The 23,633-nt window shown below is 40.9% G+C and overlaps 1 protein-coding gene across 1 annotated transcript in view; it reads right to left on the reverse strand.

Annotated features, from left to right (window-relative positions):
* Positions 1–257: 257 nt before the first annotated feature.
* Positions 258–23,633, reverse strand: part of LOC143125732 (dynamin-2-like) — a 131,793-nt gene continuing 108,417 nt past the window's right edge. The window contains exons 14-21 of the mRNA XM_076287459.1: positions 12,677–12,787; positions 12,363–12,472; positions 11,792–11,903; positions 5,560–5,670; positions 5,243–5,352; positions 4,904–5,015; positions 2,302–2,472; positions 258–440 (exon numbers count right to left, since the gene is read on the reverse strand). Of these exons, the coding sequence (XP_076143574.1) occupies positions 258–440; positions 2,302–2,472; positions 4,904–5,015; positions 5,243–5,352; positions 5,560–5,670; positions 11,792–11,903; positions 12,363–12,472; positions 12,677–12,787 (1,020 nt within the window). The remainder of the gene's footprint in view (positions 441–2,301; positions 2,473–4,903; positions 5,016–5,242; positions 5,353–5,559; positions 5,671–11,791; positions 11,904–12,362; positions 12,473–12,676; positions 12,788–23,633) is intronic.

Consider the following 23,633-nt stretch of genomic DNA (forward strand, 5'->3'; position numbering starts at 1 on the left):
TGTATTTGGCGGTGAAAATGTTTTAGATTTGTAAACCGAGAAGGAATACGGATTTTAAGGGGATTATCACTTCCATTTTAACAGTTGCAAAGACTTTAGCTAACATTCAAGCTACATTACTACATGAGATTTTGGAGTAACAGTATTAAAGGCAGTATTTCTTTGATACTTCAGTTCACTGTAGTTTGTTTGTCAGTCCTCATTTTGTAGGATATCTGTGGATGAAAGTGGGCTAAATGGAGAAATGTAATCTAAACCTATACGGAGATGGTGGTGGTGCTGATGTCGCCGATGATCTTGAGCGCCTCCTTGAGGGCGTGGTACATGCGCAGCATCTCGTCGCGACGCTGGGCCTGATCGGCCGACTCCTCCATCAGACTGCTCTGGTCGCCCAAGCTGCACAGGTAGGAGAGCAGCTCCTGTTGGATGTACTTCTTCATCTGAGAAGGCAGGGAACGGAAAAAATACTTCATCATTATTAAAATATGGATTATGCCGTGTGGTGTGGGATATGCACAGTGTTACCATTCAAAGTCAAAAATATATTTCCCTGAATTCGTCAAGGACTACAAAGCTGAATTTTCATAACAATTATAAGGTATTCACCCCTTGCAGACACGCGACTTTAGTCACGTGACGGCTCCATGCTGGATGGCAAAAAGATAGGAGACGGACGGCAAATTACATTATGTCATAACGATTATGATGAACTGAACACCATTACTATAACATCTTTGTAGTTCAATGTATTGCTGTTTGGGGTCTGATAGTCAAAGAAAGATGCCAGTGGTGTTGTTAGATGAAATGGGTCAGGATCACAAAACTGGTGGTAACAGCAAGGGGAGATAACGTTAGGTCGTAACCTTAGGCTACTGTAATTAACATAGTACATGAACACCCATAAGTATTTCTGGACTAAAATATTGCAAAGCAATTTGATTACTTTATTTGTCTTGCTTTTATCAATTGTAACATAGAAAATAACAAATGGTCGCACTCCAAAATTATTTTCTTGCTTTTAATCCATTTTAGCACAGGGGTTAATTGACAAACGTTTCGGCCTGATGGCAGGCCGAAACGTTTGTCAATTAACCCCTGTGCTAAAATGGATTAAAAGCAAGAAAAGACTTTTGGAGTGCGACCATTTGTTATTTTCTATGAGTTCCCTGGATTACGCACCCACAAAGAAACAAGAATAATTGGGAGAGCGCGGTGTTGGCTAAGAAAAGGACTATCAATTGTAACATAGTCAAAACGTTAAGAATGTCATATCAGAACATGAAATAATAACTTAGCTGCCACACTTAGAAGCTAGCTATTCTAGCTAACGTTTATCGTAGCTCATAGTGCTAGGGCTAATGTAACTCGTCAGTTTGTACGTTGCCCAGCGAATAAACTTACTTCTTAAGTTAAAGAATTGAAAGAAATAGGAAATAAAAAAAACCTTGAACGGTATTATCTGTTTACATTCAGATCTTGCCATAGACTTTGCCTAAGTGCTTGTAGTCTGCCGTCCTGTTCAGAGTCTATGGTTGCTATAGCAACCGCTGCTGTGCTTCATATACTGACGAGATAACCATGCAGTTGTGGTTGAAATACTCCCGAAACACAAAGAAAACAAACCAAAATATATCTATGCAAGAACATGGGATGTTGTTGTATTCCAAACAATAAGCCAACAGTCGTGGAAGGGCATTACTACGATTAAATCTCACTATAATCTCCTAGCTGTGCGATATGTCCCATTACAACCCATTGATTTGATTCGTGTTCTTGCCGTCCACTAGGCTATTTTGCTGTGTCGCGAACAAAACGTGACGTCACATGCAACGGGTGAATAGGATATAGCCGAATTTTCATAACCATTATAGGGTATAAGTTATAGGGCAGTGTTTCTCAAAGTGTGGTCTGGGGACCACTGGTGGTCCGCAAGCTATCCCAAGTGGTCCGCGAGCAGACGTGGTAAAATATAATATAGATGAGTTGTTTGCAATATTGAACCAACTTGTATGTAAATCCAAACAGTTCTGCAACACTGTCTATGTAAGATATGCCAGTTTAAGTCATATGAATCCTCAGACATTTTAGGTGGTCGGTGCGTTTCTTTTTTATTGGTTAAGTGGTCCTTCGTCTGAAAAAGTTTGAGAAACACTGTCATAGGTATAGCTGAAATTTCATAACCGTATAGGGTATAGCTGAATTTTCATAACCGTTATAGGGTATAGGTGAATTTTCATAACCGTTATAGGTATAGCTGAATTTTCATAACCGTTATAGGGTATAGGGTATAGCTGCACTGACGCTGTTGATCATGAGGTGCATGATGGTTTTGGGCATGAGGTCGCAGATGGAATTCTTGATGATTCCGGTGTAGGATTCCACCAGGTTCTTAATGGTCTCCACCTGCCGCTCCAGCTGCATGTCCATGGAGATGCTGTTGTCGCTGCCCTCTCTGGAATCCTTAGTGTCCGCCTGAAACAGCACGACAGCGGAGAAGACAGACTCAGACACGAACTCAGGAGAAAATATACACGGAAATATACAGTACAGTGTTTCCTCTATGTTTATTTCAGCATGGCGGCCCCCCACGGTTTAATTAATACCGCCACAGTATCAAAATCAGGGCAGACGCACATTTGCTTTTTAAATAAACATGCAACGTATCCTCCCCTGCTGGCTGCCGCTCACATTGCAATTTAACAATAAGTAGCCTAAACTAGTCAGTGGTTATTATGGCCCGTCTAGTTTCAGTTCACATATTATATATTGTATTGATGTAGCCTATTTAAAGCATTAAAGCGGTGCCACTGCTTCAGAATTAGGGGAGACGCAAAATAGGCTTGTCCGGAAGCATAGTAGCCTAGGCTAAATGCCCTCCGCTGGCTGCTGAAAATTGCAGTTTAAGAATAAACAGCAATGCTAATCCGAGGTACCTGTCTAGTTTTATTCCATAAATGTATTGTTTTTATAGACGTTAGTGGCATGCACTATCAAGAGCTTCCATGTGCTACGCATGTTTGTCAACATCGCAAAAACTACCATTTTCGCACAACTTGGTGGAAAGGCGTAGCACACAGGAAAATCCATTCATTTCTGAAGCTGATCGTATAAAGTATTTCCCATATCGTAGTCTATAGGCCTAAGCTTGCTTGCAACAACAGCAAAAATGAAATTGAAGAGAGGATGTCTGCCGCCACTGTTAAAAAAAAAAAACCGGAAAAGCGGAAACACTGCAGTATGTACATTGGAGAGATTTGCACAGCAGAATGTGTATGCAAAACATAAGATGTGCAGCTGTTATTGGTATGTAGTAATGTGTCCAAGCGGATGGTGAGACTCAAGCAATGAAATTCAAGTTGATGTAATTTCCTTTTTTTTTATTATTATTATTAATATTAAGCTACCGGCAGGTTTAGGCAACAGACAAAACAACACTGATACAAAAAGGGAAACAAACACCGGGACAATGCCCACTAGGTTCTATGCCTACCTCAGAAGCCTTTCAGCAGGACCTCTCACTACTGAGGAGGAATCGTAACCCCTGCCTGCGCTATGCAGACACCATTTAAAACACTGGACTAAACCATGCATAGCAACAAATCAATTAATTCAAATTCACCACATTTTGGTTAACACATGACATAGGCAATACACATTACTAACAATCGTTGTTATGTTATTTCCATACAATGCCATAATAAACCTCACTAAGCACCAAATAATATTACCACTCTAAACACACCTGCGCCAATAAGCGCTCCCACGTCTGGGCGCGAAAGATGCGCAGAAAAGTGTCCCTTGCCCAATACTCCAGTTTGCTCCCCTGCACCCGGAAAGCAACTGAAGCACCGAGAACAGGCAAGTACATACACACAATCATACATACACTCGGACAAAGCACTTCCATCTCCCAGCTAGTAAGCATTGATGTTATAATGCACGCTTTTAGAGAACGCTTACATTACTGATAAATAGATACGCTTCAACCTCTATACCGCATATCGCGGCTTTGACTCCCTGTATGTTTAACTTAAACCAATTTCTAGTGTTAACTTAACCCCCGTCTTGACACGCCTTAGGTCTGTACCATTCACAACATGTCATCAAACAAATCAACATCGCAACATGCTTTAATAGCGCAGTCTTTGTGCAAATGTTTGTAAAGCCATTGTTCACGTTGCGGCGGGAAAGACGCCTTTGCCAGTGACAGACGCACTGCGCTCTGTCACATGGTACTTTCGGAATAGAGTGAGTGCTTTCATACCTATTTTGTTCCGAATTAAGGCTGAATCGATACAGTTTTTCTCCATTGTCCCTGGGTTCGTTTGTGTTCACATGGCAGCATTTATATTGGACCAAATGATATAACAAACCCATGCACGATTAAATTGTTCTCTGCATGATTAAATTGGTCATGCCCCCATCCCCTCTCCGAGTGGGTAGGCTGAAAGCATTTTTTAGGATAACTAGTCAACTGTTCAATCTGCATTGCACTGTATATCACAAAAAGTATATCATAAACTAATAACTTGGAAGCGTTTCATTGTACCCTACATATTAGTGCCATCTAATGACTACCATCGGTGTAAAACGTCACACCAAACAGGAAGTGAGCAAGTGCTTCCAATGTAGAAAACATGCAAAAACAAATAGCGCACACATCAGATATGTACATTTGACAAATGCACCACATGTCAGTGCTTTGTTGGATTCCGAAATGTCATGGGTCGAGGACCGCAGGTGCTCAGGCCCACTATGGCTATGTTTATGTTTATTATTGGACAATTGAGAATCTCTGGAATAAACTCAATAGGGGGATAAAAAAGATAGAAAGGCACCCTTAGAGTTGACAGTAGATGGATGGATAGATGGATGGATGGATGTATAGCTATCAGGGTGGTACCTGGTCATTCTCTGGGAAAACCCCAGCCCTGAGAAAAGAGGCCTTCCAGCTGTCTATGTCGTCCTGAGAGTCACAGGACAGCTCGATCTGACGCAGGCCCTTATACACATTCCTGCACAAACACAAGGAGGAGCACAGTCACCATACTTACACAGGAATAGGAGCAGGCTTCATTTGGTCTCTTTTTGCACCAAACCTATAGCTAATTAAAGGAAACGAAGGAAGGCTGCACTCTGGATAACGTTCTCCTTTCCTGTACAGGAGCCCTACACTATTAGACACCCTTTCTAAGATTGTATCTCAGAACACATTGTTAGGGTGTTTGACACACACACTCACCTTTGTTCAGTGTTAAAGACTGCAAAGGTGTGTTGGGTGTGCATGAAGCCCTTCTCCACATCCTTAATCCTCAGGTTATTCAGAGGAAGCATGTCTGACTTGTCTTTCTCCTGATAAAAACAAACAAGCAAAAAATATAAACAATAAAACATAAAAACCAAAATATCAAAACACAACTATATATCAACCATATCAGTTTTACCCAGTTTACTCACAGAAGTCACTTGTACATACACACACTCAGCTTACCCTGGTAACAGATGTTACCCACACATTAGCCAGGTGTTCCAGAAGCATTGAAAGAATCTACTACTAACCTCATTATCCTTGTACCAAGACAGAGACTTTGGTGTCAACACAAACCAGTACTCCTTAGATCCGCCCTTCATAATACTGATGTTGATGGTCAACCAACCACGTCTGATCACCTGCAAGCACAGTGGCAGGATGACAGCAGTGAGATCTGGCAGTAACCAATAGGACACCTTCTCAACCTTCTCCTCTGGGGCATCTGATTGGTTGATGCTGAAGCTTATGTGTTTACACTGACAAGAGAGGGCGGGTGGTATACTTTGAAACAAGGTCACTGGCTTACCCTCAGTAACTTCGGGAGTAATCGAAGGTCACCAAAAGTACAATTTACTGCGTACTGCTGAAGTAACCTCCTGAGTAACCCCGTAACATCACATAGTAGTAGTATACCTCTCAGGTTCACGAGGTCTGTCATGCAGCCAAAGTCCAAGATGGCTGCCAGCTCTGGTCCCGATCTGGTGCAGAGATCTAGTGGCTCTCACAGGAGTCAGGACCAGAGCTGATTCAGAGTTGGAAAATATCTGGACATAGCAACTCTACACAAATATTTTTCACTTCGGATAAAAGCGTCAGCCAAATGACTAAGTATAAATACATATCTTTCATCTTAATTCATTTTAATACTTATCAGTTGGCACTAATTCTACTATGCAGCAATGATAATGTCAGCATGACATACCTTTATGAGAAGCTAGTCAAGTTAATGTATCTTTATAGCACATTTAAATAATAAATAATGCTTTACATAAACAATATGAACATAATTAATAGGCTATGTATCTTTATAGCACATTTAAATAATAAATAATGCTTTACATAAACAATAAGAAAATAATTAATAGGCTAAATAAAGAAAATAACATACGTAACATCTCAAAGATAACAACAGATGGACCTTGTATTAATATTAATGAACATAAAAATAAAAATGAAACACAATAACAAGGAGTTAATATAACAAAGAGAAAAAAATAACATTTAGGGGATAGGTGAATATTGAGGAGCTGAGCCATTTAAAGCTTTGTTCACGTTTTTTAGATCCAGTTAACAATCTGACTGCAGCATTTTGGACCAGTTGGAGTCTATTCAGGGCTTAGTTAACCCTACATATAGTGAGTTGCAGTAGTCAAGTCTTCAGGAAGTAAAGGCATGGATAAGAATTTCTAAATCACTGAAAGAGAAACAAGACTAAGGGCCCTATCATGACATTCTAAAGTGCATCGTCACTCGTCAAAAGTCTATTCAAATTTAGTAGGATGTCCTGTTCACATTGGGAGGGGTTTCATTATCAAAAGTGGAGCGTATGGCGCAACAAGGTGTTCCTAGGTTTTTTAATCAGTCATATGGGTGTGTTTGGGGCGTAACATCATTTTAAACCAATGAGAATGACATCTGTCATTCCCTTTAACGGCGCAAAGCGCGATATGTCAAATAAATGCTTCGGTATTTTGGCATTCAACGGCGCATTTGAAGGAGGCTGCTTGCGAGACCGTATGAAATAGTCATTCTTAAACCATGCTTTACTAAAACCTAGCATAGCCTTCACGCATTTGCACTCGTCTATTATTTGAACTCATTGGCAAAGTGAAACTAACTTCACCAAGGAGTCAGTCAACGACAAGACAGTTATATGCAGTTACTTTCACTATTGACTGACAATGGGTTACCACCGAAAACATAGGCTGGAAAAAGCAACACTTACCCTAATATTGCTCAAATGACTGAATAAAACAACATTTATCCTGCAGAGGAGTTGCTTAAATCTCGTGACAGTGCGTCTTCAGCTCAGCTGTGCTCCATACGTGTCTCTTGCCTCTCCCCTAATCACTTTTAACCGTCATTACCAATTTGCAAATGATGGTGAATAGCTACTTATTATGAGATGTACAGTATTTCGTAATATCTTTGTTCTAATTATGTTTCCCATTGTAATCGTGCAATTTGTAATGCTTTGCATGGACGTGCGCTGGTGTGCGTTCATGAATGATAGAAGGATGGTGCGTGCACCTGCCAATATGACTGTTGACATGCGCTCTTAAAATAGCATATGAACAACTCGCCATTGACTTCTGACCAGGTTTAGGTGGTGTATGATAGCGACTTTTAGACAACGCGCTAGGCCCCTCCCTAGGTTGTTAATTGCCACACCCCTGGGCGCAATGCTTAAAAAATAAACGTGCAAAATACCGAATTCAACTTCGCGCGGGTGAAAAACGATCTTTACGCCATGCGCTGGTGACCCAAAACACAGCCCCCTGCCTCTCTGGGATGCTCTTTTTCATACCCAATCGTGTTGGCAGTTACCCTAATTAGTTGTGAAACATTCTTCCTTTTGATTTCTTTATAATTACACAACTTTTCCAGCATTTTGTTACCCCCGTCCCAACTTTTTTTGAAACATGTTGCTGGTATCAAATTCAAAATTAACATATATTTTCCATGAAATAGTCAAATTTGTAATTTTCAACATTTGATATGTTGTCTGTGTCCTTTTGCAACTAAATATGAGTTTAAGAGATTTGCAGATTATTACATTCTGTTTTTATTCACATTTTACACAACATCCCAACTTTTTCTGTTTTGGGGTTGTAATTAAATGCAGTATTACCATCACATACCAACAATTCAGGATATAATCTAATGATATAATCTAATTACATTTTCAAACCCTCACCCCCATCGGGCTGTACCATTTCTCTGGTACGTTTAGACTGTGTTATTTGCTATGATATAATACTGACGAATTAAAACAAATGTACAGTGTAGGCTGCAAACGCCTGATATGGGTTAACAAGCGGTGGCCAACTGACCATACATTTGTCTAATATTTCACTGCCTTTGTAACATAGTGATAGCCAACCTTAGAAAAACATTGAGTAGCAAGATCGCTATGGTTTAACCGGAGGTCTCCCTTCCACTCAGCGGCCACGACCATCGCTGCTGCTTAGCTTAAAAATCAGGCCTACAATCACACGCCATAGGAGGAGTTCCATAGGTATACTGACACGGGGAGATGTTTAATGAGACGATTTATCATTTTGTGCAATTTCATTCTTAACGTCTTAACAACAGGGAATCTGCACTAATATTCAGGGATTTCGCATGTAGATGGTTCTCAACCTTTTTTAAGCAAATGGCATAATTGCAACTGCAGTTTGCAGTTTTTCAAACAACCTTTGGTTGAAACGCTACGTGAACATATAATAATCAGTCGGCCTGAAATGTCTTTCCTCGTTGTCATTAGCGTATTACTGCACAAACGTTTTGTGATATAACACCAGGCACACAATGCACTAGGCTACATTATATGAAATGCCTAGTGTAAATAAACATGTCTTGTTTATTTGTTTTTGTTTAAATATACCTGTATACCTGTTGTTTTTGTTTATTTTCAATTCATATGCATCATTTATATTTGACTTAATTCCATTGGTACAGTAGCCTACATAAGACATTCCACAAGGTGCATTCTAAGGCTTTGGCTGCACGCTTGTTATTGTCACTACGGAATGCATTTACTTTTAAAGGAACTAGGCTACAGTAAAGTCTTGGATACGGTGCTACTTTGTAGCTTAGGAATAGTAACTCTTACGGAGAACAAGGCTACTTGTATAGCTCTCACGGTGCTACATTGTAGCTTAAGGACACGACTCTTACGGAGAACAAGGTTTCTAAATACTTTTCTTTCTTTTTATCCTTGTTTTAATATATCGTGTTAAATTATATTGTTTGTTCTAAATTAATATCATTGTATTATAGGCTTAAACTATAATAGGCTTACTTTGTAGCTTAAATAAGTGGATTCTTAAGGATAAATCTTAGCACTCAGCTGGAACGGGAACAAGGTGGCTAGATACTATTGTTTCTTTTTATTCATTTTACTGTAACCTAACATATTGCTGTTATGTGTGTCATGTTAAGTTCTTATTGTATGTTATTGTATTATATTGTACATAGCTCTTACGGTGGTTTCAGGACTTTCACAAAGAAATAAAGAAACCATCAGTACGCTACAACTGTCCGACTGGAGTTTGCTACACCTAGGCTAAACAACGTGAAAATATTTTTTTCCAACCAAGTCATTTTTTATTTGCTTGATGTTTGGTAGGCTTAGGCTATCCAAGAAAAACAAATCAAATGAACCAAAGGCAGGCCTTGTATTAAGCTAGGTAAACTTGGCTATTAAAGGGACATCAGGCAACGTTTTCGTGTTAATTACTCATCTTCGTAAGTCGGTATATGGTTAAATGACTCATTACAGGGAGAATGAGGACTCTCGCCCGCCCCTACTGCATGTAGGAAGAATATCCCGCTTGCAAGTTCAGTGTATCGTACCAGCCGACCGAAGCAGGATCAGTTTACATCCTGTATCCACAGCATAGAGGCAGGCTAACGAATTGCTAGCGATTGTTGCAAACATGTGTATAATGGCAGAGCTGGCGAAGAAGCAGTGAAAACCCTTGACGGAAGATGCAAAGAAAAGGAAAATAGCTTCAGCGAGCGAGGGGGAGTTTCGTAGAGAAAAAGCATCAGGCTTGCCTGGTGTCCCTTTAAACGGGAGACTTTCTGTGGCCCATCTGTAAACAATTCTGGGTCTTAAATTTAAGTAGCGTGTTTGCCATGTCCGTGCTATTGGTCTATGCATTTCCAGGTTTGCATTGTACTGCTATACCAAAACATATTTTTTGACTGTGGCGCGCAATTTTACGCATGGGGCGCACCTTGAAACAGTGTTTACCCAAATTCAACCCTTCCCATAACGTGTATGGTATATTGTGCTTGCTAGTATGATTACAGTAGTTTCTTTTAACTTGTCGGCCAGCCAGCCACGGTCATATGGCCTATATTTCGAAGGAAAATTGACTGTGAACCACAAGTGTGAAATCATGTGTGTAAGCCTATATAAAATGGAGAGTGACGTCACCAGTCGAAATAGCTGTACCCCCCGAAGCTCACGGCAGCCAGACCAATGGATACCTTGTCTTAGCTGAATTACTGAAGCTAAGCAGGTGTGGGCCTGGTTAGTACTTGGATGGGAGACCTCCTTGGAAAACTAGGTTGCTGCTGGAAGTGGTGTTGGTGGGTGGCCAGTAGGTGGCACTCTTCCCTCTGGCCAAAAAAGATCGATCCCAATGCCCCAGTGCTGTGACGGGGACACTGCACTGTAGGAGATGCCGTCCTTCGGATGAGACGTTAAACCGAGGTCCTGACTCACTGTGGTCATTAAAGACCCCATGGCACTTATCGCAAAGAGTAGGGGGTTCCCCGGTGTCCTGGCTAAATTCCCAACCTGGCTCATTCATCCCCCACTGTAATTGGCTCATTCACTCCCTCACAATCCACCTAAAGCTGGTGTGTGGTGAGCGTTCTGGCGCATAATGGCTGCCGTGCATCACCCAGGTGGGTGCTACACATTGGTGGTGGTTACTAGTGAGGTCCCCCCATCCATGTGACACGCTTTGAGTCTCGAGGAAAAAAGCGCTATATAAATGTAATGTGTTTGTTTGTTTGTTTGTTTGTTTGTATAATTCGAACACTGAGATTATATTACACAGATGTGTAGGTGATTGTAGCATAATCATGAGCAGAGGAAACTTGTATTTGTGAACTTGTAAACTCTATGTTGTATGTACAGGGCAGAAAAGAATTCTGCAACTTCAGATTTCATGATACACATTTGTGACTTTCGTGTACAAGTGCACAAATTATAAGTACAAGTGCACAAGACTTTTGAGACAGATTTACCTCAATAATCCCTAAAATGAACACAACGGGATGGGGTTCATGCCCCCATCCCCCCCTAGAGTGGGTAGGCTGAAAGCATAAACTAATAACTTGGAAGCGTATCATTGTACCCTACATATTTGTGGTGTAGTGCCATCTAATGACTACCATCGATGTAAAATGTCACACCCAACAGGAAGTGAGCAAGTGCTTCCGATGTAGAAAACATGCAAAAACAAATAGCAGACACATCAGATATGTACATTTGACAAATGCACCACGTCAGTGCTTTGTTGGATTCTGAAATGTCATGGGTCGAGGACCGCAGGTGCTCAGGCCCGCTATAGTTGCTTGTGGCTATGTTTATGTTTATTATTGGACAATTGAGAATCTCTGGAATAAACTCAATAGGGGGAGAAAGAAGATAGAAAGGCACCCTTAGAGTTGACAGTAGATGGATGGATAGATGGATGGATAGATGAATGGATGGATGGATGGATGTCAGCTTGGTACCTGGTCATTCTCTGGGAAAACCCCAGCCTTGAGAAAAGAGGCCTTCCAGCTGTCTATGTCATCCAGAAAGTCACAGGACAGCTCGATCTGAGACTGGCCTTTATACACATTCCTGCACAAACACAAGGAGGAGCATAGTCACCATACTGTCCTGTATGGTGTTTTAAGCCCCCAACATTATCTTCCAGGCAGCACTGCATGGAAGGCACAAGGGTTAGGGTTAGGTGACTTGAAGTCGACGGTCGCAGCGCTGCCTTAAAGTCGACGGTGGGGCTTAAAACACCATCAAGCCCGTACTGTATAACACAGGAATAGGATCAATCTTCATTTGGTCTCTTTTGCACCAAACCTATACTAATTAAAGGAAAGGAAGGAAGGCTGTACTTTGCATAACTTTCTCCTTTCCTTTACAGGAGTAATATGCAGTCACAACATACATCATTTGACACCTGTACAATCAATCCTTTCTAAGATTTTATCTCACTATAACACAAATCTGACACACACACGCACTCACCTTTGTTCATTGTTAAAGATGGCAAAGGTGTGTTTGGTTGACACACACACTCACCTTTGTTCAGTGCTAAAGATGGCAAAGGTGTGTTGGGTGTCCATGAAGCCCTTCTCCACATCCTTAATCCTCAGGTTATTTAGAGGAAGCATGTATTTCATGTCTTTCTTCTGATAAAAACAAACACGCAAAAAATGCACACAAAAAAAACATAAAAAATAAAAACATGTTTACTGTATTTTTAAAAAACTAGATATAGCACTCATATCATGTTTACCCAGATTACTCACACAAGTCAACAACACTCAGGTTACCCACACACACACACAGTTTAGCCAGGTGACCCAATTGCACTGAAAGAATCTACTACTAACCTCATTATCCTTGTACCAAGACAGAAACTCTGCTGTCAACACAAACCAGTACTTCTTAGACCCGCCCTTCATAATACTGATGTTGATGGTCAACCAACCACATCTGATCACCTGCAAGCACAGTGGCAGGATGACAGCAGTGAGATCTGGCAGTAACCAATTACACACCTTCTCAACCTTCTCCGTCTCATTGGCTGATGCTGAAGCTGATGTGTTCACACTGACCAGAGAGGGTGGGGGTGGGTGTTACTAATGGATTTTACCCTTTGGAAATAGAAGCCTTTAGTGCATGTAGTGTAATGGCATGATGTTAGCTAGATATTTTCTGTATGAATCTGGTAGCCACCAAGCTATCTGAGCGGAATGTGTTTCAATTGGCGTATCATGTGCTTCACGTAAATTATTTTACCCTCAGTAACATCGAGAGTAACCGATGATCACCAAAAGAACGCTTTACTGCCTGTACTGCTTCTGAAGTGACCTATTGTTTTCAGAGCAGCGGTAACTCCTGAAGTAACCTCCTGAGTAACCCCGTAACATCACATAGTAGTAGTATACCCCTCAGGTTCACCGAGGTCTGTCATGCAGCTAAAGCCCAAGATGGCTGCTAGCATGAGAGACACTTTCAGCCCCCCCCCCCCCCAAAAAACGCTGTTTTATTTAGATGATAATATTGACAAAGTCATTTTGTTTTTAATTATACATTTCTTAAGAAATACTACCATAGATTTGATTCTGTTTATCATATTTATAAATGCTCCACTATCACTTTAAGAACATTGACATTCATAAGATTAAATTTTGCCAGCAAATAAACCAAATACCCTATGGCTAGGCCACAAACACTAACATTGTTTGTGCCACATTTATAGCACAATATTAACAATGATAAGCATAAGTTGGTATTAACTTCATTCCTTTGGAAATAGAAGCATGTAGTGTAATGACATGATGCTAGCTAGATATTTTCTGTATGAACCTGGTAGCCACCAAGCTATCTGAGCGGAATGCGTTTCAATTGGTGTATCATGTGCTTCACGTAAATGCTTAGTTTAAGGGAAACAAATTACTGAAGACTTCAAGATTCACCAATTCCATTACACAAATGCAAAGACCACTCTTCATATTCTATCACAGTCCAAAACACAGTATGTGCAGCCTGTGTAAGTGACCTCTCACATTTTATAAAAGGTCAGTAGTGGGAACTGGATAACTCTGCAATCTCCTCTAGCATTGTTTTTGTTGTCTTCATGATTTAAAAAAAAAAGTTTTTCATATTAAAAAGGATAAATCAACAATGACAAGCCAGCTAAAGCCTGCTTCGCGCTCAGACGAGTTCCCAATTAAAACGAGTAGGATGGAAGGATTGATGGATGGATGGATAGGTACTTTATTGATCCTGAAGGTGAAATTCAAGGATAACGTTCAAGTTAGATCTGCTGCATAATGGAGACTGAGAGAGGACCTCCTCCTCATCCTTATTCATAGGGAAGCACTCGTGTCAAGGCAGCTTAGTTAGTCCCGACCTGAATGAGATTTTGAACGAGGTTGTGAGAGTGGTGAATTTCATCAAGACCCGGCCCTTAAAAGCGTGTCTATTCTCGCACTTTGAGAGGAGATGGGAGCTGACCAAAAGGCTGTACTGTTTCGCAGCGAGGCAAGGTGGCTTTCCCGAGGTAAAGTGCTGTCGCGTGTTTGAGCTCCGAGTCGCCTCTTCTTGGAGGAAGAGCGCATGTTTGAATCTGCAAGCACGTTAACTAATGAACATTTCTTCATGAAGCTGGCCTATCTGGAAAGCTCAATGAGTTAAATCTCCAGTTACAAGGCAAAGACAAGCACCTAGCAGATAAGATCACTGCATTCAACAAGACGATTGTGTGTGAGATTAGGTGCAGATCTATTTAAAATCATTATATTCAGGCCTGTCATATGTTGACTATTGATGAGATTTGTATCATATGTTTATGATCCTATTCACTATTCTCGACAAAATTTATAAAAATAAATATTAATAAAACAATTTAAAAAAAACAATTGGTGGTGTTGGGGGTACTCCGGAAGATCATAATGTCTCAGGGGGTACATGCCTGTTAAAAGTTTGGGAACCACTGCTTTAAACTATCAAACTTTTTAACTGTTCAACTATTGTCAACTGTTCAACTGTTGTAACTGTCAGTCAACTATGCATCCCATCAACTGTATCCTCTGCCTTCAACTGTTTCAAAATAAAAGTCCTCACTAGCTAGTTAACATTGTTAACATAGTTACCATGGTTAACATTTAGCATAACTGCTAAAAATGATTAACTAAATTAGCTAAGTCACATGGTTAGCATAGTTAACATTGTTCACATAGTTAGCATTGCTAGCATAACTACTAAAAATGATTAGCTAAGTTAGCTTAGTCACATGGTTAGCATAGTTAGCATTTTAACATAACTACTAAAAATGATTAGCTAAGTCAGCTAAGTAGCTTTTATAAAGCGTATTTGAAGCATTTGCCACTGCAGCCAGTGGAAAATCTGGAAATATGGGGTTTGAGCTCTCACAAATACCCATATGACGGATACTTGTCGCTCAGGCTTGAGTTTACTGGATCTGTCACTGGAGTGCCTCAGGTGGTAGACACTTTGGCTCTTGTGTGTCCTGACCCTCAGGTGAAAGAGGAGATTGCCATTTTAGTGGGCATGAACACTCAGTTGGTCAAGAAGTTGTTTGAGTCTTGCAGAGAACAGGCTGGAGACTGTTTTCTTAACACTCTGACCAAACACCCTGTGGTAAGCAAGGTTCTTAAGTCTATTAACTGGTGTCTCACAGGATGGGCCTGTTATCTTGAAGCCTGTGGCTGGTGCAGAGCCGGTCAAGGTGATGCAGCGCCACTGTATCTTGCCTGTGGGACAGAATGTTCGCTTGGGTCCGGTGGTCAACACCACTCCGGCTCCGTGCCCTAGAGCTGTGCGACGGAGTAGGGCCAAGGAAAAGCGTAGAACTGTTAAGTTGCCTCCTGTTGTCCCCAGAGAATGTAGCTCTTCAGAACCTGATTCTGAGTTTGTCTGCTATGTTGAGGATGCAGTGCAGAACGGTCCTGTGTGTGAAACCGCACAGAATTCCCCGCCTGTACTGGAGCAAAACTCCACTGCCCCGTGTGTCTCCACTCCACCTACTGTCCCTAGGTTAGTGCACACACCTAGTGATGTAGTCGCATCTCCCCTCAACACTGCACTCCCCATCTCTCCATACAGGTCCCTTGACGTAATAGAAGACGTAGCAGCTGCAGGCCAGGATGGTAGCCGTCCTGATGTTTCTGTAACTACCCCTGCAGCTCCTTCAGATTCAGTGCCCCTTGTAGTGTGTAGGTCCCGTAGGGAAAGGAACTGTTTTACTAATGGCAAGCTAGAAGTGCAGAGCAGGAACTATGTAGTAGCATCACACATAGCATCAGTGCTGCCTTTCCTTGACACTTACAATAGTTCTCATGCCTGGTGGTGTAGCTCACAAGCACTATGCAACACATGTGCACACATGCCTTTACTTTTGCCATGCACACCTGCCATCGAACCCATAGCTAGTGTTTGAGTACTAGACTATGTTTGTTATTTTGATGGTTTGATTTTGTTGTATTTGGGTGTCTTACTAATCGTCTTACCTATGTGACTCAGCATGGGGGCATGCTGTTTAATTGGTGGGGGGAGAGTAGGGCTGTAACGATTTACGATTCGAAACGGAAATCGCGACATTCATATCCACGATACTGTGTCGCGGTGTGAAAAGGCAGAATCGCGACACACCCTTTCTAGTGTTTCACGCAGTGCTTTGCAGCTTATGCGGCCGCAAAAGCAACCCACAACTCCCGCTTTACTTATCGGTAGCCTACGTTGTCCAAAAACAAATTTCATACCTCTCCTTGCTTTCATTGTAGACTATGTGTGCAACTTTACCAAACAGTATAGAAGTAAACCCCCTCTCCTTGCCCCGCTCTCTCTCGCGCTCCCTCCCTCTCACTCTCCCTCCCTCTCCTGCTCAATGAACAAGCGCGACTTAAATAAAACATTCACAATCGTGAAAGCAAGGACGCATAGACGACTAGCTAAATTACTATTAAATCCGCTTAGCATCATTAGCATGCTGCACATATTTGTTTAAAACTCTTGCATTGAAGTTGTCTGATCATCTCAATACCAACGTTTCCCAAAAGGGCCTGTCCCAAGGAGAGGATTACCTTGAAACTTAAACACACATGGGGAAACTGAACAGTCCAATCAGTACACTATGATAGGCTAAGCTATATGCTACTTTGTTTACAATATTTCCAGGCTTCAACCAGACAGCTGAAAGAGGTAGAGTTGTAATAAAAAATAGTAGGCCTAGGCCAGGGGTGTCCAAAGTACGGCCCGCGGGCCAACTGCGGCCCGCCACGCACTTTAATCCGGCCCGCCGAGCATTTATTAGTTTATCATAGATCCGGCCCGCCACGCACTTTAATCAGGCCTGCCGTGCATTTAATTAATTAGGTTATCATAGGCCGCTCGCTATTCCAGCATAGACAACGTTGTTTTTAACTTTAGGCTACTGCAAACTGCTTTACGCTCTTCTTAGAGAGCGTTTACCATGTCAATGTCAAAACAGCTTGTTACATCGAGATACATAGTATCGTCATTGTAGCAGATCTAACTACGTTATGCTACTCCATTTAATTGGGAACGCATTTGAGCGTGCACAAGAGGGAGATACTGCGACAGGTTCCAGCTGGCTTGTTATTGTTGATAATTGATATCTCCTTTTTATAAGAAACTTTTAAAAGAAAATCGCGATGGCAACAGTAGTTTCCACTACTGACCATTTATAAACTGTGAGCCATAGGCACAGCACTAGCCACAGGCTAGTGGAGCTGGCTTAAAGTGACAGTGCACCATTTATAAATTAATTAAACAACATCAAATGAACAGTATTTCTTAAGAAATAAATTTTCTACAACAGAATTACTTTGTCATTTAAATTATACAAAACATATTATATATATATATATATATATATATATATATATATATATATATATATATATATTATTTTTTTGTTGTGTGGCCCGCCGGCCAATTTTCAAAACCCAATGTGGCCCTTGAGTCAAAAAGTTTGGACACCCCTGGCCTAGGCTATAGGCTAATCTGCATAAAGTGTGCTGTCATAAATATCAGTCATTCAGAAAAATATTTTTATACCAGGATATAAAATAATAGATATATTATATTGTAATCCTCTGGTGTTCTAAGGGAGGCTATTATGTTATTTAATAAAATGTCTAGCCCCCCCCCCCCCCCCAAAAAAAAAGTTGAGGTTGGTGTATCGTTACAGCCCTAGGGGAGAGTGTAAGCACCTGTAAAATTGACGTTTTTCAGTATGCTTAATATGCCTTTTGTTTCTGTATGAATTTACTCCATGTACCAGAATGCTTTGTAATTTACTTGCTTCTGTGATTTCCAACATTCTATACATGTGCACCAATCAAATGTCTTTGTTTGTTTTGCTTTTATTTGAATTGTTTAAGCAGCCAATGATTATTTGTTATTTGCTTATGCCCGCGAAATCGCAGGGAATGTGAACATAGCTCGACAGTTCCAGTCTGCCCGGAGTGAAGAGAGGTCACTGTTTCTCCTGCTGCGCCTGTCAGTGCTGTTCGGTGGAGACTTAGCGGTGCTTTTATGTACCCCGGCCCACGAACGGTGAACTGTGCGAGTGGGTCACGTTCAATGTGATCGGTTTGGAGTGAACTGACTTCGTGTCTCGTACACAAGCAACCAGCATAGCAACCAAAATCACTTAATTTGGCATAACAACCAACATATGTACCCTAGCAACACTATTGCAACTATATCTGCATTATTCGTTATTACTCTGTATGGTATTTTACATCATATTTTTTGCATTTCCATGCACTGTATTTCCTTCAGGAAATGCTTTTCTAGTCCGCAGTTCAAGCAGCTTCAACTGTTTAACGTATAAACTTCATTAAAACTATGTTACGTAGGTCTTATTTAGGACATGTGGGCTTTGTATTTTTCATCTTTGTAACTTTTATACTATTTAAACCAGTGGTCCCCAAACTTTTTCTTCTGAGGGCCAGCTCGCTATGCCTGGCTCTAAGAGAGGGCCAGAGACTCGGAGTATATCAGTAACCATAAATATCTTAGAACTGTGAACAACAGCAGTCTACCTAGTTGAATATTCCATTACATTTAATCATAGGCTACTGCAATTTAATACCATTGTTAGCTGTGTTTATATTGCCATCATGCCATATCAGTGTAAAATGTAGCTCAAATGAAACTACAAATGAAAATACTAATAAAAAGACGTAAGCATTCCCAAAAGTATTAGCAGGGAGTCCCAAAAGTATATTTTATTCAAAATGTGTGAACTCTGAACACTGTGTCTTTGCCTACACAGCTCAAGTTGTGAACGAGCAATATCCTACAAATAATTTAAAGTTCTCAAACTATGAGAGGTTTATGAAGTGCTGACAAAAACATCTGAAATGACCACTTTCACTCACCTTATGAGAACTTTGTGAATTGTGAATTTGAATGAACATTTGAACGAGTGGATAAAAATAGGATAAGAAAGACCCAGAAATTAGACTTGAATAGAAGTTAATTAGTTATTAACAATTAATTGATAAACTTTTAGAATACTTTGAGCACTGATGCAGTCAGCATAGGCCTCTTACATTGTTTGCAGGTAGCCCTACATTTCATTCCGTTTTCGATGGCAAACGCGAAACAGCGCAAAAAAAGTATATTACATGTGTACAGTTAAGACTCGCCATAGAGAATGAATGGGGGAAATTACGGAGGTTATAGTTTGACGATGTCGTACTCCCGTGCGGGCCAGATGCTATATACCACGGACATGTTTTGGGGGGCCACCCAAAATGAGGTGGCGGGCCGTAGTTTGGATACATCGGATAAATCATCAACAATGGTCTAGATTGCTGGCACTCTAGGACAAAGCTCCCGAAAACAGCTTGGCATTCAATGAGTTGAACCTCATCTACCTTGCAAATAATTTAACCATTTAAACTATCCACCTATTTAACTGTTCAGTCATTCCAACTATATTAAACCACCACCTACCTAGCAACCAACATAGCAACCACCTCAAGTACCCTAGCAACAGCCTAGCAACCATGACAAATACCCGAGCAACAGCCAAGCAACCACTTCCACAGTTACAACCTAGCAACCAATGTAGCAACCAACAAGTTTAACCTAGCAACCAACATAGCAACCACCAAAACTAACCTATCAACAGCCTAGCAACCACCTCAAGTATCCTAGCAATAGCCTAGCAACCATGTCAAATACCCTAGCAACAGCCTAGCAACCACTTCCACGGTTACAACCTAGCAACCAATACAGCAAACAATGAGTTTAACCTAGCAACCAGCATAGCAACCACCACAACTAACCTAGCAACAGCCTAGAAACCACCTCAAGTACCATAGCAACAGCCTAGTAACCATGTCAAAAACTGTTGCAACCATATCTGCATTATTTGTTTTTACTCTATGATATTTTATATAATATTTTTTAATTTTCATGCACTGTATTTCCTTCAGGAAATGCTTTTCTAGTTATTATTATAACCTTTTCTTTTAACCTTTTCAAGAATGAATGCGACTCTAACCGCTTAACGTACAGACACCGTTCTGAAGGTCTGGAGTGGGGCAAGAGAGTTATTATTTCAGACTTTTTAAAAAGTTTATACTTTTTGAGAAATAGGGGATTAAAAATGTTAAAAAGCTCATTTTCCCCCTAGACTTGAAAGGCTGTGATGGCATAATGGCCTAAAGCCAGCTGCGCTCGTTAAGCTCCCAGAGTAGTTCCAGGGCTAATCAAAACAGAACACTGTCACAGATGTCACCTGTGAATCCAACTGTCTCAGCTTGTAATGCATACAATCTGGCGCTCCCTAAAACTACACATCCTGTAATTAACTTGTGCGCAGTAGCTTTCTCCTAGTGTCATTGACAGTACATACCACTTTACGTCATCCTCTTGAAGAAAGTTTATGGTCTTGGTGTCTGCTGCTGGACGAAACGGACATTTTCCTACCACACCCGTTCAAGTTTGTCACCCAACAAAGCTAGATATGAGTTTTTATACATGTGTCTCCATGTCATACTGCAGTCTTTCAACGGATTGTAAATGATTGTAAATGAATTTAGGTCCGTGGCTCTCTAAAAGAGCCTCTTGTGCTGTAACTTTAACAGAGTCTTAACAGCTGCTGTACCATTGAATTTCTAGACAACTCCGCTCTGACTTTGACGGGCGTAGTAACAATAACTAGGGAGCGTGGCTTTTGCGAACGGTCAATTGACCGATCCCAAGCCCCGCCCCCTTTTACTATGTCACAATGAGGACTTCGGAGGACCTCGGTCAATTTTTAATTTTCTAGTGTCTATTCTGTATGACAATACGCCGGTTATGCGAATGCTATAATGCTTCTTTTGCGAGTAGCCTAAGTAACTAAATAACTAAAGAGCTCAAAAAGGTTCAAATATATGCCTGGGGTACTTGTAGAGTGACATCCAATATCCTGACCGTGTGAAACGTTAACACACATAGGCCTAACTTTGCATAACTTTGGATAGGCTGCTACTTTTCAGTAAAGAAATCTGAGTGTGTACGAAAATGTTCCCTTTATTTGTGTTCATAACTACACACAAAAACATAATTAAACCTGGTTTCCACTGTTGAAACGACAACATAAGCCTACGCAAAGAATTATACCTTGCAGGAACTGAACTTGCACAGAATACGATTGGAAGACGCGCAAATAGGCTACACCTTCAATCACGTATCGCCTTACACACAACAAGAATACTTTCAGCTTTTAGGCACAGGCTGCCTTGCCATGTTTAACTTGGGATAGAAGACTGTTCACAGAAATAATTAACGATCATTTTTTCAACAAACGCAATAATAGCCTAGGCCTACTGCATTATTGATGGCTGAACGAGAGATAGCCAATGTCTTCTAAAGATCAAATCATGTGCCGATTCAAAACTATGCCTTGCTGTATAGGCTATGCGGTCTCGAAATCGCCAATATTAGGCCTACTACATTGCCCATATTTTAAATTAAGTATAGCCTATTAAGCGGGCACTGATGAAGTCTAGTGCAAGACAAATCACGTCTGCAATTGCTCTTGATAGCGTCTGCCTGCCATGCAGATATGTCGTGCGTGGTATGGATTTAAACTCGGATAGATCTAGTGGTTTCTTTTCAATACACTTGTATCATGTTTATTTGAACTCTTCCTTCTAAAGCAGCCATTCAAAATAATAAGTAGGCCATCGGCCTACCGTAGCGAAGCTACCTCAACATGAGCTGCTTAACAGGCTAGCCACTCTCCCAAGTTGCGTGGGAACTTGGATCTGCAGCACTTGGTCCCGTCTTCAATTAATCCTCGAAAAATGGTTAGATTTTGTTATGGACACGTCAACACCATATATTTGCACAGACCTGTTTATTGAATCAGATCGCATCTGCAGCAAATAAGGTAAACTACCTGCTCGTGATAACGTGCTAATTGTTAACATGCATCCCATTAAGATCCGTAACACCGGATTGGTTTGTCCTCAATTTGTGGTGTTCCACCTCATTGATAACAGCGGATGTTGTGAATGTGTCCTTCCGCATACTGAAGGCCTTTCTGGCCTCTGTTTTTTGAATATATTAATACTTGACGCTCAGAAAGCCAGCAAACACTGTTGCACTCTGCTAAATGGGGTGCTGTGTCCCCATGTTGAACGCGCGTTCTCGCACACTTTCCTGCAAACTTGTCCGACTTAGCAACAGTAACTATGGGACTGACAATGGGAGGTGGGGCTTGGGATCGGTCAATTAATTTGTCGTTTATGTTCAAATGGAGTGTGTGAAGTCTGTTTAAAACGACTCAGCTAGTTATCTTCTAATCAAGCAAGTAAGCAAGCTGGCATTAACGTTAATATTATCTGTTAAGCAACAAACTCGTTGTCTAGCTGCATTTCGAGAGGACGTTAAGTTTAACTCTAGCTAGTTTGATAATATTCGTATTACGTCAAGTAAGTTCATAACTTGATTAAGCGATAACTGAGGATTCAGTAGGTAAGTTATATTACGTTGTTTCTAGGGTTGTGTGCAGTGGCGGCGGTAGTGCTAAGCCTTCACACTCAAATTGTCAGCCACCTTTCATAGCTGGACTGACGAGGGAAATGGCCTTCTATGGCAAACAGTCACTGGTTGAAACTTGGCCTTCGTTTTGAACTACGTTTGTATGAGTGGTAGGTTGTGGTGTAAAATTACTTGATTGTAGGCTTAGCTGTTAGTTTGTTGTTCAGTTGAACATATTTATCTAACAACTGCCCCCCCCCTTCTATTTCTGTTAGGTGCCGCTTCACTCTGCTACTGGAGGATCAGGGGCCGTATTCACAAAGAATTTTAAGGCTAAAAGTAGCTCCTAAGTGGCGAATTTAGGAGCAACTCCTAAAAATAATGGGCGTGTCACTCCTAACTTTAGGACTCCTAATTTTTTTTACTAAAAGTAATTCACAAAGCATTTTAGACCTAAAAGTAGCACCTAAGTCTGGGACAGCTTAAAAGAAGTCGAGAGGACTCCTAACTCACTAAGACCTATTCACAAACAGCTTTTTGTGGCATTTCATGTCACAATGTTTTAAAATGCGTATGCGGCAACAGGAGCTTCCAATCGCGAGGGAACAATTTTGCATTGTAGGCATAAAAGGGATGCAATAACGCCACCAACAACAACTAAAACTACTCATTGTCAACATGTAAATTAAATGTAACATTTCATTGTGAATCAAATTCAAATGTTCTCCTCTTTGCAAACGTAGGCATATGGTGACAGATTAATTTAATAATGTTGCAAAGATACTGCATCAATCCGTAGGCCTATGT

Source organism: Alosa pseudoharengus, unplaced genomic scaffold, assembly GCF_046254945.1.
Source record: "Alosa pseudoharengus isolate Yale_2024_CS ecotype anadromous, Long Island Sound unplaced genomic scaffold, YU_APseudo_1.1 YU_APseudo_1.1_scf_1, whole genome shotgun sequence".
In the NCBI taxonomy this organism is placed as follows: Eukaryota; Metazoa; Chordata; class Actinopteri; order Clupeiformes; family Clupeidae; genus Alosa; species Alosa pseudoharengus.